Source organism: Oncorhynchus masou, chromosome 5, assembly GCF_036934945.1.
Source record: "Oncorhynchus masou masou isolate Uvic2021 chromosome 5, UVic_Omas_1.1, whole genome shotgun sequence".
Classification (NCBI taxonomy): Eukaryota; Metazoa; Chordata; class Actinopteri; order Salmoniformes; family Salmonidae; genus Oncorhynchus; species Oncorhynchus masou.
The window spans coordinates 53,694,697-53,711,700 of NC_088216.1; the positions used below are offsets into that span (position 1 = coordinate 53,694,697).

General features: G+C 41.1%; 1 protein-coding gene across 3 annotated transcripts in view; it reads left to right on the plus strand.

The window, feature by feature from the left end:
* LOC135539854 (natural resistance-associated macrophage protein 2-like) overlaps positions 1 to 17,004 on the plus strand; it is a 43,839-nt gene extending 26,835 nt beyond the window's left edge. For 2 of the 3 annotated variants that reach the window (XM_064966036.1, XM_064966035.1), the window contains exons 10-17: positions 7,437 to 7,595; positions 8,041 to 8,127; positions 8,300 to 8,419; positions 8,570 to 8,719; positions 9,052 to 9,125; positions 11,075 to 11,228; positions 11,428 to 11,490; positions 14,851 to 17,004. In XM_064966036.1, the coding sequence (XP_064822108.1) occupies positions 7,437 to 7,595; positions 8,041 to 8,127; positions 8,300 to 8,419; positions 8,570 to 8,719; positions 9,052 to 9,125; positions 11,075 to 11,228; positions 11,428 to 11,490; positions 14,851 to 14,973 (930 nt within the window). In that variant the 3' untranslated portion in view covers positions 14,974 to 17,004. Of the gene's footprint in view, positions 1 to 7,436; positions 7,596 to 8,040; positions 8,128 to 8,299; positions 8,420 to 8,569; positions 8,720 to 9,051; positions 9,178 to 11,074; positions 11,229 to 11,427; positions 11,491 to 14,850 lie in introns of those variants that run through there. The other variant, XM_064966037.1, reaches the window with a different exon arrangement.

A 17,004-nucleotide genomic window follows, 5' to 3' on the forward strand; every position in this document is an offset into this window, starting at 1 on the left:
TACTAGTCCAACGCTCTAACCACTAGGCTACCCTGCCACCCTTCAATTGAAGTAGCAGGAAACAAACGAAAGTGGCGACATCTCTCTCATTACAGATAATTATAAGGGTGTTAATTATGACTTATAAATTGTCTCCAATAATTACAAGGGCTTTTCAAGCAACAATGTCTAATTTTTAAGGCTGGCCTATTTGAGTATTTTAATTTCTGAGCTCCAAATTCAAGTTGTCGTCTTTAAGCCCCTCGTATTGTTTAAATTGCAGGTGTAACATGGAAAACAAAATGTATTTGTCATGTTATTTAATTACCAGAACATATTGTGAATAAGCCCACTGAACAAAAATATAAATGCAACATGTGAAGTTTTGGTCCCATGTTTCATGAACTGAAATAAATGATCCCAGAAATGTTCCATATGCACATTATGCATATGCATTTCTACTTTGCCAAAAGTAATCCATCCACCTTACAGGTGTGGCATATCAAGAATCTGATCTAAACAGCATGATCATTGCACAGGTGCACCTTGTGCTGGGGACAATAAAAGGCCATTCTAAAATGTGCAGATGTCTCAGGTTTTGAGGGAGCTTGTAATTGGCATGCTGACTGCAAGAATGTCCACCAGAGCTGTTGCCAGATAATTTAAAGTTAATTTCTCTACCATAAGCCGCCTCCAACGTGATTTTAGAGAATTTGTCGGTACGCCCAACAGGCCTCACACCCGCAGACCACATGTATGGCATCGTTTGGGCGAGCAGTTTACTGATGTCAACACTGAACAGAGTGCCCCAAGGTGGTGGTGGGTTTATGGTATGGGCAGGCATAAGCTACGGACAACAAACATAATTGCATTTTATTGATGGCAATTTGAATGCACAGATATAATGTGACGATATCCTGAGGCTATTTGTGGGGACCTTTTTTTTTAAGGTATCCGTGACCAACCGATGCTTATTTCTATTCCCAGTCATGTAACATCCATAGATTAGGGCCTAATGGATTTATTTCCTCGTATGAAATGTAACTTAATAAAAACCTTTTGAAATTGTTGCAATTTATTTTTATTTAACCTTTTATTTAACCAGGTAGGCAAGTTGAGAACAAGTCCTCATTTACAATTGCTACTTGGCCAAGATAAAGCAAAGCAGTTCAACACATACAACAACACAGTTACACATGGAGTAAAACAAACATACAGTCAATAATACAGTAGAAAAATTAGTCTATATACAATGTGAGCAAGTGAGGTGAGAAGGGAGGTAAAGGCAAAAAAAAGGCCATGGTGGCGAAGTAAATACAATATAGCAAGTAAAACACTGGAATGGTAGATTTGCAGTGGAAGAATGTTTACATATTTGTTCAGTATAATTTGTCATTATATCCAGAATAAATCATAGGAACATGGTTTGGTTTTGCGCAATATTCCATCCCAGTGGATCCCAAACTGTGCGCGGGGTTAAAGGAACTCTGTCTGTGGAAATCAACATCTAAGAGGTTAAAGGAACTCAGTCTGGCTTTAAACTTACTCTTGAAAGTTGTAGTAGTAGAATGCACAAGGTATAATTTTGAAATTGGAATCAGTTCCTCTTATCATGTCAGTCATTGCAGACCTTGGAGAGCTATTTATAACTTGTCAGAAATGTCCAGATTAACTGGCCCATGTCAGCTAATGTTTTTTTAGACCATAGATATTGGTGCTATTTTTTAGTATCTTTTAGTGACACATTAGACATGGCAACATGTATTGAATTGCAAGAAAACTTGATTTAAAATTGCAGATTTTTTTTTTTGCATCCCATGACAAAATATGTAGAATAGCATGAAATGAGCTTTAACCTGAAAAATTCTCTCCACCAACAAGTGGGTTGTGAAGAGTTTGTGTTATGAACAGTGCATTTACCCATATAAATAGGCGTGACTCATGCTCAGCGGGGGTGCAGGATGTTGCCCAATGCTGGAAGGGGGTGATAAAGTTTGGGAACCCCTGGTCTATCCTACTGTTAGGTTCTAATTATCAGTGTAAGAACTCGACGGACTATGAAGGCTTAAACCAAATGTATTCTTCCCAAAGGATCGAACAGGTGAATCGACAAAGACATGGTTACAATAGTGGTGGTATATGTACCCCACTTTGGGTGGGGTCTCCTCCTTCTCGCTAAACATTGCTTTATTACTAGGTAGGAAACTAAGTGATATGGGAAATAAACGGTTCCTCTTCCCTTAACCTGACCTGACCTCGACCCCCTCATCCACGGCTCTCTCCCCTTATCAGTACTGCCACGTGCGTGTGACCGTTTCCCCTGCACTCAGCCCCTCCCACCCACCATAACCCTTCCTCCTACAGACAACTCATGGTGTAAACCCTCAACTATTGCACCCCTCATGTCTCTATTAGATCTTATGATTAATAATAGTTAAAGCTCAGAAATCCAAACCCATCACTACACAATTGCACACAGCAGACTCATATGAACTCATTACCTTGATGCGTTCTCTATTAAATCTAACACGATGCTTCTGTAAATCAAGCAGACAACAACAGATCCATATCAATTTGCTAGGGATATTTTGAGCCAAGGTAGAACCAGGCACAACTGTCTTGACTTGCGTAATGAATGAGACTCCAAAATATGCTGGACGAGTGGTTCCCAAACTTTTTTATAGTCCCGTACCCGTTCAAACATTCAACCTCGAGCTGTGTATCCCCTCTATCACCAGGGTCAGCTGACACTCAGTTGTTTTTTGCCATCATTGTAAGCCTGCCACACACACACACACACACACTATACGATACATTAATTAAACATGAGAATGAGTATGAGTTTGTCACAACCGGCTCGTGGGAAGTGACAGAGCTCTTATAGGACCAGGGCACAAATAATAATATTCAATTATTTTGCTATTTATTTAGCCATCTTACATTTAAAACCTTATTTGTTCATTGAAAATTGTGAATAACTCACTTCAGCATAATGCGAAGGGTGTGCTTGAAAGGATGCACATAACTCTGCAATGTTGGGTTGTATTGGAAAGAGTCTCAGTCTTTAATCATTTTCCACACACAGCCTGTGCCTGTATTTAGTTTTCATTCTAGTGTGGGCTGAGAATCCACTCTCACATAGGTACGTGGTTGCAAATGGCATCAGTGTCTTAACAGCATGATTTGCCAAGGCAGGATACTCTGAGCGCAGCTCAATCCTGAAATCTGGCAGTGGCTTCTGATTAAATTACATTTTCACAGAACCGCTTGTTGCAATTTCGATGAGGCTTTCTTGTTCAGATATCGATAAGTGGACAGGAAGCAGGGCATGAAAGGGATAATCCAGTTTGTGTCGTCCGTTTCGGGAAGGTACCTGCGTAATTGCACACCCAGTTTGCTCAGGTGCTTCGCTATATCACATTTGACATTGTCCATAAGCTTGTTCATTTGCACACAAAAAAAATCAATGATGGAAAGACCTGTGTGTTCTTGTTAATGCAGACAGAGAAGAGCTCTAATTTCTTAATCTTAGGCTCAATTTTGTCCCGCACATTGAATATAGTTGCAGAGAGTCCATGTAATCCTATATTCAGGTGAGAAAAAACATCACCCAGATAGGCCAGTCTTGTGAGAAACTCGTCATCATGCAAGTGATCAGACAAGTAAAAATGATGGTCAGTAAAGAAAACTTTAAGCCTGTCTCTCAATTTAAAAAAAAAACAAAACATGTCAATACTTTGCCCCTTGATAACCAGCGTACTTCTGTATGTTGTAAAAGCGTTACGGGTTGCTGCCCATATCATTGCATAGTGCAGACAATACACGAGAATTCAGGGGCCTTGCTTTAACAAAGTTAACCATTTTCACTGTAGTGTCCAAAACGTATTTCAAGCTGTCAGGCATTCCTTTGACAGCAAGAGCCTCTCGTGGATGCTGCAGTGTACCCAAGTGGCATCGGGAGCAACTGCTTGCACGCTCGTTACCACTCCACTATGTCTCCCTGTCATGGCTTTTGCGCCATCAGTACAGATACCAACACATCTTGAACAGCAAAGTCCATTTGATGTCACAAAGCTATCCAGTACTTTAAAAAGATCCCCTCCTGTCCTGGTTTGCAGAAGAAGATGTCTTCCTTAACTGAACCCCCCATAAGCGTAATGAACATATACAAGGAGCTGTGCCTGGCCCGCCACGTCTGTTGACTTAAGCAGCTTTAATGCATAGAATTCACTCGCTTGTATGCTAAGCAGTAATTGTTTCAAAACATCTCCTGCCATGTCACTGTGTTTGGAAACAGTATTGTTTGATGAAGGCATTGTCTGTATAGTTTTTTTCCCACAGCATTGTCCCAGCCAAATCCGCCGCAGCAGGAGGAATTAAGTCCTCCACAATAGAATGGGGCTTTCCTGTCCTAGCCACTTGGTAGATCATCATATAAGACACTTCTAGCCCCTTATTAATGGTATCTGTTGCTTTTATACATGTCTTACTACTTGAAAGTCATCTTAATTCACGCTCAAAAAACTTCCGTGGCTTATTTTTGAAATTGGCATGTTCTGTTTCTAAATGTCTGCGCAATAGTGAAGGTTTTATTGAGTTGTGAGATAGTACTTTTGCGCATAGGAAAGGCACTACTCCCTATATAAGTGACCCCCAAATCAATGTAGTTCTCATCATATTTGCGCCTCTTCGATGGTCCAACGTCCTTGTCTATTGTTCGGGGCTTTCCCGGGTAAGGGGGCAGTAGCTCTTCGGCTGCATCAGATTCACAACTGTCAGTGTCCATGCTAGCTATGCTAACAACACATGTAGAATTACTGATGCTAGCATTGGATGTGCTTGTGAAAGCAGAACAACTTGTGTCGTCGACAGGTGTAGTACTGCTGGTCGTAGCAGTACTACCAGTAGAGCTGGTATGTGTCTCTATGGACTCGGGCCTTACTTTTTAATTATTTATTTTTACAATTTATCAGTTTTCAAGCAAGCGGAATGAGCAGCAGCTACTTTTGGAATTCCCGCGAGAGAGTAACGGTTTAATGTGATTGGATGTTAATTATTGGACTTGGCTACCCGTATTCGACATTGTGTTGTTTTTTCGCTCATTTCACTATTTTTGGCAGTGAAATGAGGCTACTCAGGCGAGGAAATAAAACCTCATTCAAATGTATAAACCCGTTGGAAAATCTAAATGGACTGTTTGAAAATGTGAATCACATTTTTATTTGGCGTACACCCGATGGCAACTGGGGTACCCCCGTTTGGGAATACCTGTTCTGGACATTCCTCGCAAACTCTTTTTTTTCCAGCACTTGTGCTGTTGTTGCATCACATGTGCCTTCACAACAGCTGTTTGTCTCTTGATTGTCATTTGGAAAATTCCTTCTTGGATCAGATGATGTGAAAATATCACAGCTTTACTAATCAGCTGGACACCGAATGCATAATTATTGAAGAACCACTGACTGCATCGATTTAGGTTTTAAGTATCAAGGTAAGGTGAATCTTTTGGTTGGAAGCATTTGATTTTGCAATTGCATACATTATTTTGAATTTGTGTGCCCATGAAAACTGGGATTTGATACCAGCAATCCTCCAGTTTGCCAGCTCACTTCCTGCCTCCGGTTGCTGGCTCTCCTCTGTAACCTCTAGGCTACCTGCCGCCCCAGAGCCATCATAGACCTTCACTATGACATACAGTGCCTTGCGAAAGTATTCGGCCCCCTTGAACTTTGCGACCTTTTGCCACATTTCAGGCTTCAAACATAAAGATATAAAACTGTATTTTTTTGTGAAGAATCAACAACAAGTGGGACACAATCATGAAGTGGAACGACATTTATTGGATATTTCAAACAAATCAAGAACTGAAAAATTGGGCGTGCAAAATTATTCAGCCCCCTTAAGTTAATACTTTGTAGCACCACCTTTTGCTGCGATTACAGCTGTAAGTCGCTTGGGGTATGTCTCTATCAGTTTTGCACATCGAGAGACTGAATTTTTTTCCCATTCCTCCTTGCAAAACAGCTCGAGCTCAGTGAGGTTGGATGGAGAGCATTTGTGAACAGCAGTTTTCAGTTCTTTCCACAGATTCTCGATTGGATTCAGGTCTGGACTTTGACTTGGCCATTCTAACACCTGGATATGTTTATTTTTGAACCATTTCATTGTAGATTTGGCTTTATATTTTGGATCATTGTCTTTTTGGAAGTTAAATCTCCGTCCCAGTCTCAGGTCTTTTGCAGACTCCATCAGGTTTTCTTCCAGAATGGTCCTCTATTTGTCTCCATCCATCTTCCCATTAATTTTAACCATCTTCCCTGTCCCTGCTGAAGAAAAGCAGGCCCAAACCATGATGCTGCCACCACCATGTTTGACAGTGGAGATGGTGTGTTCAGGGTGATGAGCTGTTTCTTTTACACCAAACATAACGTTTTGCATTGTTGCCAAAAAGTTCAATTTCGGTTTCATCTGACCAGAGCACCTTCTTCCACATGTTTGGTGTGTCTCCCAGGTGGCTTGTGGCAAACTTTAAACGACACTTTTTATGGATATCTTTAAGAAATGTCTTTCTTCTTGCCACTCTTCCATAAAGGCCAGATTTGTGCAATATACGACTGATTGTTGTCCTATGGACAGAGTCTCCCACCTCAGCTGTAGATCTCTGCAGTTCATCCAGAGTGATCATGGGCCTCTTGGCTGCATCTCTGATCAGTCTTCTCCTTGTATGAGCTGAAAGTTTAGAGGGACGGCCAGGTCTTGGTAGATTTGCAGTGGTCTGATACTCCTTCCATTTCAATATTATCGCTTGCACAGTGCTCCTTGGGATGTTTAAAGCTTGGGAAATCTTTTTGTATCCAAATCCGGCTTTAAACTTCTTCACAACAGTATCTCGGACCTGCCTGGTGTGTTCCTTGTTCTTCATGATGCTCTCTGCGCTTTTAACGGACCTCTGAGACTATCACAGTGCAGGTGCATTTATACGGAGACTTGATTACACACAGGTGGAATGCATTTATCATCATTAGTCATTTAGGTCAACATTGGATCATTCAGAGATCCTCACTGAACTTCTGGAGAGAGTTTGCTGCACTGAAAGTAAAGGGGCTGAATAATTTTGCACACCCAATTTTTCAGTTTTTGATTTGTTAAAAAAGTTTGAAATATCCAATAAATGTCGTTCCTCTTCATGATTGTGTCCCACTTGTTGTTGATTCTTCACAAAAAAAATACAGTTTTATATCTTTATGTTTGAAGCCTGAAATGTGGCAAAAGGTCGCAAAGTTCAAGGGGGCCGAATACTTTCGCAAGGCACTGTATATAATATTAGTGAATACATTTTGAGAATAATTGGAACAGAATCATTGCAACAGTTTTTGGGGCAAACAACCTGAAAGTCCAATGTCACAGCAATTGTGATTTTATATTTTAAATAATATGAATGATATTTTATCGTCTAGTCTCGGTCAATAGATCGTGGGAACAAGAAGGAGGTGAAGGAGGCCAACAAATACTACTTCATCGAGTCGGCTATCGCTCTCTTCATCTCCTTCCTCATCAACGTCTTCGTTGTAGCAGTGTTTGCCGAGGCCTTCTACGAGAAAACCAACATTGAAGTGGTGGGTATAATGACTAACCAGACCCAGCATGTCATCTTATGTCTCAGAATGTAACACTCCTTTACAGATGTTTTATTTAAGCAATAAGGCCCGAGGAGGAGTGGTATATGGCCAATATACCACGGTTAAGGACTGTTCTTATGCACTACGCAACATGGAGTGGCTGGACACAGCCCTTAGTCGTGGTATATTGGCCATATATTACAAACCTCCGATGTGCCTTATTACTATTATAAACTGGTTACCAACCTAATTAGAAGAGTAAAAATAACTCTTGTCATACTTATGGTATACGGTCTGATATACCACGGCAATAAGCCAATCAGCATTCAGGGCTCAAACCACCCAGTTTATAAATAGTAATATAGCATGGCCAGTATGGCACCTCTAAATCAGTGACGTCCTTTGTTTGTGATGTGCTGCTGCTCTTCTCTGTGTGTCACAGAATGCAATGTGCAATGCATCAGACAGTCCACACACAGACCTCTTCCCCCTGGACAACAGCAGGCTACAGGTGGACATCTACAAGGGGGTACGTCTTTAATGGATTAACAACAGTCTACATGGCTCCTGTGATAGGAAATGACAGGATCTGTCAATAAATTTGTCATGAAATAACATTTATTTAGGTCTTGATAAGATGCATAACCATAAAGGGGACTGTCTTTCTGTATGTATCTGTCTGTCTCTCTCTGACTATACAGGGGGTGGTGCTGGGTTGTTTCTTTGGCCCTGTAGCCCTCTACATCTGGGCCATCGGGATCCTTGCTGCAGGACAGAGCTCCACCATGACTGGCACTTACTCTGGCCAGTTTGTCATGGAGGTGAGAACGTGCTGATATACTCATTTTCTGTGTGTTTGAGAGCGTTTGCAAATTGTATTGTTAACCATTAGTGTGTGTGTGTGTGGGTGATAATGGGTTTTGTGTAGGTGTGTTGACTGTTAGTTTTCTCTCTCTTTGCCCCTGCCTCAGGGTTTCTTGAATCTGCGTTGGTCCCGTTTTGCACGGGTTCTTCTCACCCGCTCCATCGCCATCTTCCCCACCCTGCTGGTGGCCATCTTCCAGGACGTGCAGCACCTGACGGGCATGAACGACTTCCTCAACGTGCTGCAGAGCATGCAGGTCGGAGCGAGTGGGAGGTCTGGGGACATGGAGGACAAAGAGAGAGAGGAGACAGGGAGGCTTGACAGAGAGGAGACATGAGGGCTGGAGACATGCAGGTCAGAGAGAGGAGACAAGGGGGCAGGTCAGAGAGAGTAGAGGCTGGGTCTGGGGACATGCAGGTTAGAGAGGGAACACCATGGAGACTGGGTACTGCTGTCCTCCCAGTGCAGCTAATCAGGGCTGGCTGGGAGTCTTTTAGGGTGTTATGCTGATACTTGTATTCAAAGGTATAGAAGGGGACTGAATGCAGTCAGTTTTAACTGTTCTTTCTGCCTTTCCTTGTTCTATAGCTGCCGTTTGCTCTGATCCCCATCCTGACCTTCACCAGTCTGACATCCATCATGAATGACTTCGCTAATGGACTGTGAGTCATCATAACCCTCTACCCCAGAGATGGGCGGCAGGTCTCCTGCCAGGTAGGGGTTAGAGCGTTGGGCCAGTAACCGCTTGTTCGAATCCCTGAGCCGACAAGGTGAAAAATCTGTCGATATGCCCTTGAGCAAGGTACCTAACCTTAATTGCTCCAGGGTTGCCTTTGATAATGGCTGACCCTGACTCTTAGGGGAGTTGTAATATGCAAAAAAACCTAACACATTTCCGATTCACAGATGCGTATAATTCATACGTACATAAAATATGAAAAATATAAGCACCCACCAAATTATTATTATATGACTTCGATTGGTTCTGTGTTTTCACCGATAGACCAATTAATTCATAGACGTGATGACAGGGATGAGTCTCAAATATAACCTACTTTTCTACTTGTGCTGAGCGATTAGTGCTTTTTGAGGTTGGTTCGGTTATTAAAAAATAATCAGTATTATTTTAAACATTAAATGCATTTTGAAATAATGACTTAAAAATTATTTTAGAGCTTCCCTCAGCCATCACCTGCATTTTTCCTGCCACTGACAGTGGGTTGAATTCTGTAACAACACAGAATAAAACAATAAGAGCCCCATGATGGTAGTGAATGCCTATTACTGCTTCTCAACCAAAATGTATTCACATTACTTACACAACTGAAATATTGTATTAAAGTATATTACTTAGTTTTTATTTGATGACTTTATAATTTAATTCCTTTTAAATCATCATCTCATTTTACATTTACATTTTGAGTCATTTAGCAGACACTCCTATCCAGAGCGACTTACAGTTAGTGAGTGGATTCATCTTAAGATAGCTAGGTGGGACAACCACATATTACAGGCATAGTAGTTGAGGTGAGGAGGAGATTATTTAAGATATTATTTGAAGAGTAATGGTTTCAGGTGCTTTTGGAAGATGAGAAGGGACTCTCCTGTCCTAGTTTCAGGGGGAAGCTGGTTCTAACATTGGGGTGCCAGGACAGAGAAGAGATTGGGCAGAGTGAGGGCTGCCCTCCCATTATCGGTGGGAGGGCCAAGAGACCAGAGATGGTAGAACGGAGTGCTCGGGTTGAGATTAAGGGTTTGAGCATAGCCTGACGGTAGGAAGGGGCAGTTCCTCTTTTTGTTTTGTAGGCAAACACCATGAACTTATAGTGGAACATTTGAGTTATTTTAGCAGATGCTCTTATCAAGAGTGATTTACAGTAGTGAAAGCTACGTTTTTTTTTTTTGTACTGGTCCCCGTGGGAATTGATCCCACAACCCTTGTGTTGCACTCGCCATGCTACCAACTGAGCCACACGAGACTCCAGCTCATCTCTGCTCAAGCAACCATCTGTTATTTCTGTGCTTCCCATTGAACAAGTCATCCTATTTAGGTAGGATAGTAGTAGCTAAACTATCAATCAGGTAGAGCTACCTCACAAACTGTCTGTCCCTCTCTTCGTTGTGTTGTCATTCCTCTTTCATGCGGTCTCCTATGGTCTGTGTGTATCCGCCTCTTTCTGTGGCCAGAAAGAACAGGCGCAATGGATTATGGTCATTCATTATAGTTAATTACCAAGTTTCTGTGTTGAGCTAGGTTGAATATTTGCCGAATGAAAACTACAACTTCCAATGAGACCAGCATCCAACATAGTTCTTGACTTAATTTATCTTGTGAATTACTTGATTTCTCTAGAGAAACTAATTGAACCGACGTCTGTCAATTAGCTGTTTAATAACCGAACCCCACCTGAAATTTTGGTTCATCGCTCAGCACTATTCCCTACATAATATACTACTTTTGAACAGGGCCTGTAGGAAATAAGGGTGCCATTGTGGATGCAGTTAGATTTTCTGTATTTGCAATGATAGAGAAATGATGTCATACATGTGATGACGGTGACAATTTATCATTGTGCCAACTTACCATCTCAGCTGTGCCTGTGCTCCTCAGGGTGTGGAAGATAGGCGGAGGGGTGGTCATCCTGGTGGTCTGTGCCATCAACATGCACTTTGTGGTGGTCTATGTGACCAGCCTAAGCAGTGTGGCTCTCTATGTGCTGGCGGGCTTTCTTTGTATAGCATACCTATGCTTTGTGGGCTACCTGGTGAGTTTTTATAGCAGTCATTATAACACCATGGACCGGGCTAGATTAGCACACAACACTGTATATTAACACCAGAATGAGGTGATTACTTTTCAATGCTGAATACTGAATGCAGGGTTTGGAAAGATTCATTGTAAACTATTATAGGAAGTACAATGACCCTTTTCTGACCTCCTACCCTCTTTGTGTGTGTCCACAGGTGTGGCATTGTCTGATAGCCCTGGGGGTCTCCTGTCTGGACGTGTCCTGTCTGGCCAGCAGGGTAAGCAACAACGGACCTTCTGTGTTCATAGAGGAACAGCCAGAGTATGACACCTAAAACTGAACAAGACATTGTTTAAAAGATAGACCAACACAAATGTTGGCTGTGCACACAACCTGCAGGTTGTCAAAGAACGGTGGCAATTCACAGGGTGTCCGGAGGTTCGTAGTCTTAAATTCATTTATCTGTTTTCAAAGGTCTTAAAAAATGTGAAGGAAGTGACTAGTGTTTCCGTTATATTGTGCAGCTACTTAATTGTTGCCACCACGGCAAAAAAACCTTTTGAACGTCATAATACTCAAGGCGCACTTTCAAGATGTTAGAGAACTATCCACGTGTGCGCCTCTGCGTGTGCCAGTGCGCGTCGGTCCGTTGCCAGAGGAGATAACAAGGTAGCCTTTACAATTTGATAGACACCAAGACTAGAGTTTTGCTTTGCTGACAATTTTGCTTCCATCGGTGATTTGGCTACACAACATGCCTGCAGATATTTTGGTTCTAAAACCGTTATTTGGTCAACAGTAATGTGCATTCACCTGCTTCCCACAATGAAAGTATCTGCCCTTTCCTTGTTTCGTTGCTGGCTCTCACTCCCGCTCCACTCTTTGCACAAGGAGTAAAGGAAGAGATCCATTCTGATAGGCGCAAGCGTACTGACAGATGAGCAACATTTCAAAATGTAGGCTAATTGCAGGAAAGACAGTTTTTAAAACAACTTACTGTTAAAAAGAGGAACGTCTCTGCTTTATGAGTATACCAATTATTTCTCAACTGTCAATATAGAGGAAATAACACCACTTTATAAGCATAGTATGTAATTGAGATTGTGCTGGCAAAATGGAGTGGAGGGCGCCATTTGTGGTGAATAGGCATCAAGTAGCCTATATAGGTCTACCAATGGAAAGTTTTTGTAGAACATCAAATGTACTGTTAGATCAATTGCATTGCTATCTAGAAACCATATAATATTTAGAGTTAGCAATCTTGCTAATGTTTTTCGATTTCCCATTTCCTCAGGTGATAAATTATGTAGCATATAGCCTAGGCCAATATGCACAAAACATGCAGGCAAATTCATCTCTCAAAAGATATCTGATTATTCTGGATCCTATTTTGACATGTTGCACATCAAAATATCCATTATGCATTCCCTGAACATGTGAGCTATTTCATCTAACTTCTTTCGTGTCTTACTTGGCAGTGGAAAAAGTCAGTCTAGAGCCCTCCTGCTTAGCTACCTTGCTTTGAAGTATGGCTATTTGATAACTGATTTAATGAATGAGGGAATTATTTTATTAAACTTTCTGGTTGTAGGCTAATGTTCAAATGTTATATCATAATACCTCCAGGAGAGCTACTGGGTGAGTAGACATTTATTTCAGCACAACTCTAGCACCAGATTCTACAAATTCACTGCTCAACAGGACCTTGTTAAGCTGACTCTGTTGTATGAGCAGTGCTGAATCAAAAGCTTGCACACCCAGTGTAAATTTGACTTTAAGGCATTTTTATTTCAGCCTAACTCTATTGAGTGAACATTAAGGTGGTATTGGTATCGAAGCCAAAATTCTGAACATTTAGTTTGAAATCTAGCTAATAATTAGCCCATTGGGGTAGCCTAAACAAATGCAGATGGGCAACCCCATGCTTCCGCCATCTATAGCATAGCCACTATGCTACTAAATTCCTTAGGCTACAGGACAAATGCTCATGGCTAAAATGGCACACCTGCCTGATAATATGAGCCATGTAGGCTAAAGCCTTTGGTGAAAGAGCTAGCCCCAAAAATACTACTTTTTTTGCCAACATGGGCTCATTTCTAGAGGGGAATATTAGCAGGTGTATGGAGCACGCAGACCTTAAAATTTGTATTTAAATTGCATTCCGAGTAGCATTAATAAGGTCTTAAATTCAACTTAATTGAATCTGCAGATATCCTGGATTTAACATGTAGAATCATTGGGAAATGAACACAAAATGAAGCCTGAACAGAAAATGACGCACCAGCTGTGCACAACGGACATTATGTAAACCCCAATGACAACAAATACACTTGTTCCTGTTCAGAGGCCTCTCTTTCCCTTTTGAGAGGATTCGTTTTTGATATCCTATCTTTCATGCTCAAGCAGAGCAAGTGTGACTTGTTCTCATGTTTGTCAATGAGAGAACTAAGTTTGAATTTGATTTCTCTCAAATTATTGCAGTCCTATTCCAGGTTAAGATGTGAAAAGTTAATCTTGCACAATGAAAATTAATATCCTGCTGACATGATAATAAGCCCTTGATAATAGGGCATTGTCATGCTGAAACAGGACAGGGCCTTCCCCAAACCGTTGCCACAAAGTTGGAAGCACAGAATCGTCTAGAATGCCATTGTATGCTATAGCGTTAAGATTTTCCTTCACTGGCACTAAGGGGCTTGGCCTGAACCATGAAAAACAGCCCCAGACCATTATTCCTCCTCCATCAAACTTTACAATTGGCACTATGTATTGATGCAGGTAGCATTCTCCCAGCATCCGCCAAAACCAGATTTGTCCATCGAACTAACAGATGGTAAAGTGTGATTCATCACTCCAGAGATCGCGTTTCCACTGCACCAGAGTCCAATGGCGCCGAGCTTTCACCACTCCAGCCCACACTTGGCATTGCGCATGGTGATTTTAGGCTTGTGTGCGGATGCTCGGCCATGGAAACCCATTTCATCAAGCTCCCGACTAACAGTTATTGTGCTGACATTGCTTCCAGAGGCGGTTTGGAACTCAATAAAGTGTTGCAACTGAGAACATACTATTTTTACGCGCTATACGCTTGTGTGGCCTACCAATTTGCGGCTAAGCCGTTGTTGCGCCTAGACTTTTCTACTTCATAATAACAGCACTTACAGTTGACCGGGGCAGCTCTAGCAGGGCTAGTCTGTAGCAACCACTTCATAATAAAAGTCCCGATGAACCATATTCCTGCAGCTACACATTGCACTGGGCTGACCACATTTTATGTTGAATAAATATCACCAGGCCCTAGAAAGCCCAATGAGAAAAACTTGGTAAGCACTACTTTTGACACTACATTTGGTTGGTGTCAGTGATAGATTTCTTTGCATTTGTCAATTTTTGACACCATAGATTACAACATTTGCATTGAACACTCACAATCACTTGATGAAAAGGGCTTTGCTGCTTACAGTACATAGCCTATGCACAGTCAACATACAACTGCTTAAGCATTTCCCAGGAATGGTTAATGAGTTGATGAATGAGATCCTACCAATCGAGTGCTTATGACAGTCAGTAATAAGAGAATCAAACTCGCATTGCATGAGATTAACCATCTCTCACGCTCTTCTTCACTTCTCAACAGATGCTGACTGGCAACGATGACATTTACCTGCTGAAGGACATGGACAGCGACACGATGGTGGAGAGATTAGAAGAAGAACACGTTGGAGGAGTGGTTATTAACAGTGATACAGTCCGTAGCTAGAGAGAATTCACAGGGGTGACCTAACATGGAGGATGCAGTGCGCCTCCTGTGCCTTAGTGCCAGCCAGACCTTCGTAAGTGCCCATCCTCATCATCTGACCCTTACAATAAGCCTTGAACCCCTCACTTGACATTCCACTAGGCAGGTAGCCTAACTATGATTGGCATTATATGAAGGTTAGGCCTATGATCAAGTTTACCCCAATGAATTGTTGGTTTTTATCATGTCGAGCATGCTTGATCAACGTGGCACTATAAAAATTCTGCAAATGAGCCAGCTTTTTCACGGAACAGCATTTTTATGACTTTGAAAAGCTGTGATCATTTTATATGGGAAATACACTGTGTGTAGTGAGTTTGTTACAAAAAAGGCAATTGTCACCAATTTATATGCATGTACGTTGTAGAATTTTTTAAATTTATGAACACACAGAGAACTTCATTTTCGTAAGACTTTATCAGAGCAAGCACTTAAAGGGCCAATTCACAATTGTTACATCCATTTTTGAGCGTATAAATTAATGATATACACTGAGTACACAAAATATTAGGAAGACCTCCCCACAACCCCCTTTGCCTTCAGAACAGACTCAATTCGTCAGGGCATGGACAGGAATGCTGGTACATGGTGACTCCAATGCTTCCCACAGTTGGCTCAATGTCCTTTGGTTTGTGGACCATTCTTGATACATATGGGAAACCTTTGAGCGTAAAAAACCCAGTAACGCTGCAGTTCTTGACAGACACTGGTGCGCCTGGCACCTACTACCATATCCCATTCAAAGGCACTTGAATATTTTGTCTTGCGCATTCGCCATCTGAATGGCACAGATACAAAATACATGTCTCAATTATCTCAAGGCTAAAAGTCCTACACTGATTGAAGTGGATTTAACAAGTGACATCAATAATATATCATAGCTTTCACCTGGATTTACCTGCTCAGTCTTTCATGGAAAGAGCAGGTGTTCTTAATGTTTTGTATTCTCATTGTATATCAATTGTTTCTTGAAGAATATTACTTAGAAATGCCTCATGACCATAGTTTAGTCGTACCCCATCAGAACACAGTACATCAAATCTTGGAGGGTCAGTCCTTGCATCCATAGCGCGGTCTATGAATTTAAGTGGTTACATTTCTCCAGGCCCATCCCTCAGCTTTTTAACAAAACAGAGGCGGGGTGTCTCTGTTTCACACTCAAGGTGCTAATAGATAAATATTTTAGATTTTGGGTGTAGTCATTTAAAATTTTCTACAAATGTCCTGCTATTTTGGTCATTCCCTCCAAAGCACCCCAGTAAAACTAAAGCTTTGGCTTTACAGTGAAAGGCATAAAAGCAGCCCACATGCCCAAATTATCCCATTTCCTTAAAATAATTTATCAGGGAAAATGTTAATGTGATACTAACAATTGTACTGACCTCTTTCTGTGAATTCAGTGTTTTTGTTAGCACAAAGCTCTACTCATTGAAATTCTGTTGAAGTTTAAATTCATACCCAAAGCCCAATATAATGAAAGATGCAGGCCTTTTCTGCTTCTTGACGCGGTCTATGAAGTTAGAGGTGTCACTGCTAAATACAGCTCCTGATGACCATTGTAAAATTTACATATATTTATAGACTGATATTTTGAGAGTAGATCTATCATAAATAGAAGGTATCTGCGTGTGCATGATCACATCACTTTAGTGAAGTCATTACCCTGGATTGTTTTAATTATGAAATGTTCATACAGAAGTCATTCACTTGTATGGTTTACATGTTTAGATATGACATTTATTTTTAATGTGGAATTATATGTACTGTAAAGCCAGCATTTGTATTTGGTCAATTTAACAATCGCATAGATATCTTGACTTTATTTTTTATATATCTTTTTCAAAGAAAACTAAAGTATCAACAGTTTGTGGCTGTTGAGTTTCGCTGGTACCATACATTTTTAATGAATAAAATGACATCATGCCATATAAAATAACATTGTTTTTTTGTCACTTTCCAAAGATAAATCATTAAATACTTTTCACTAATTTC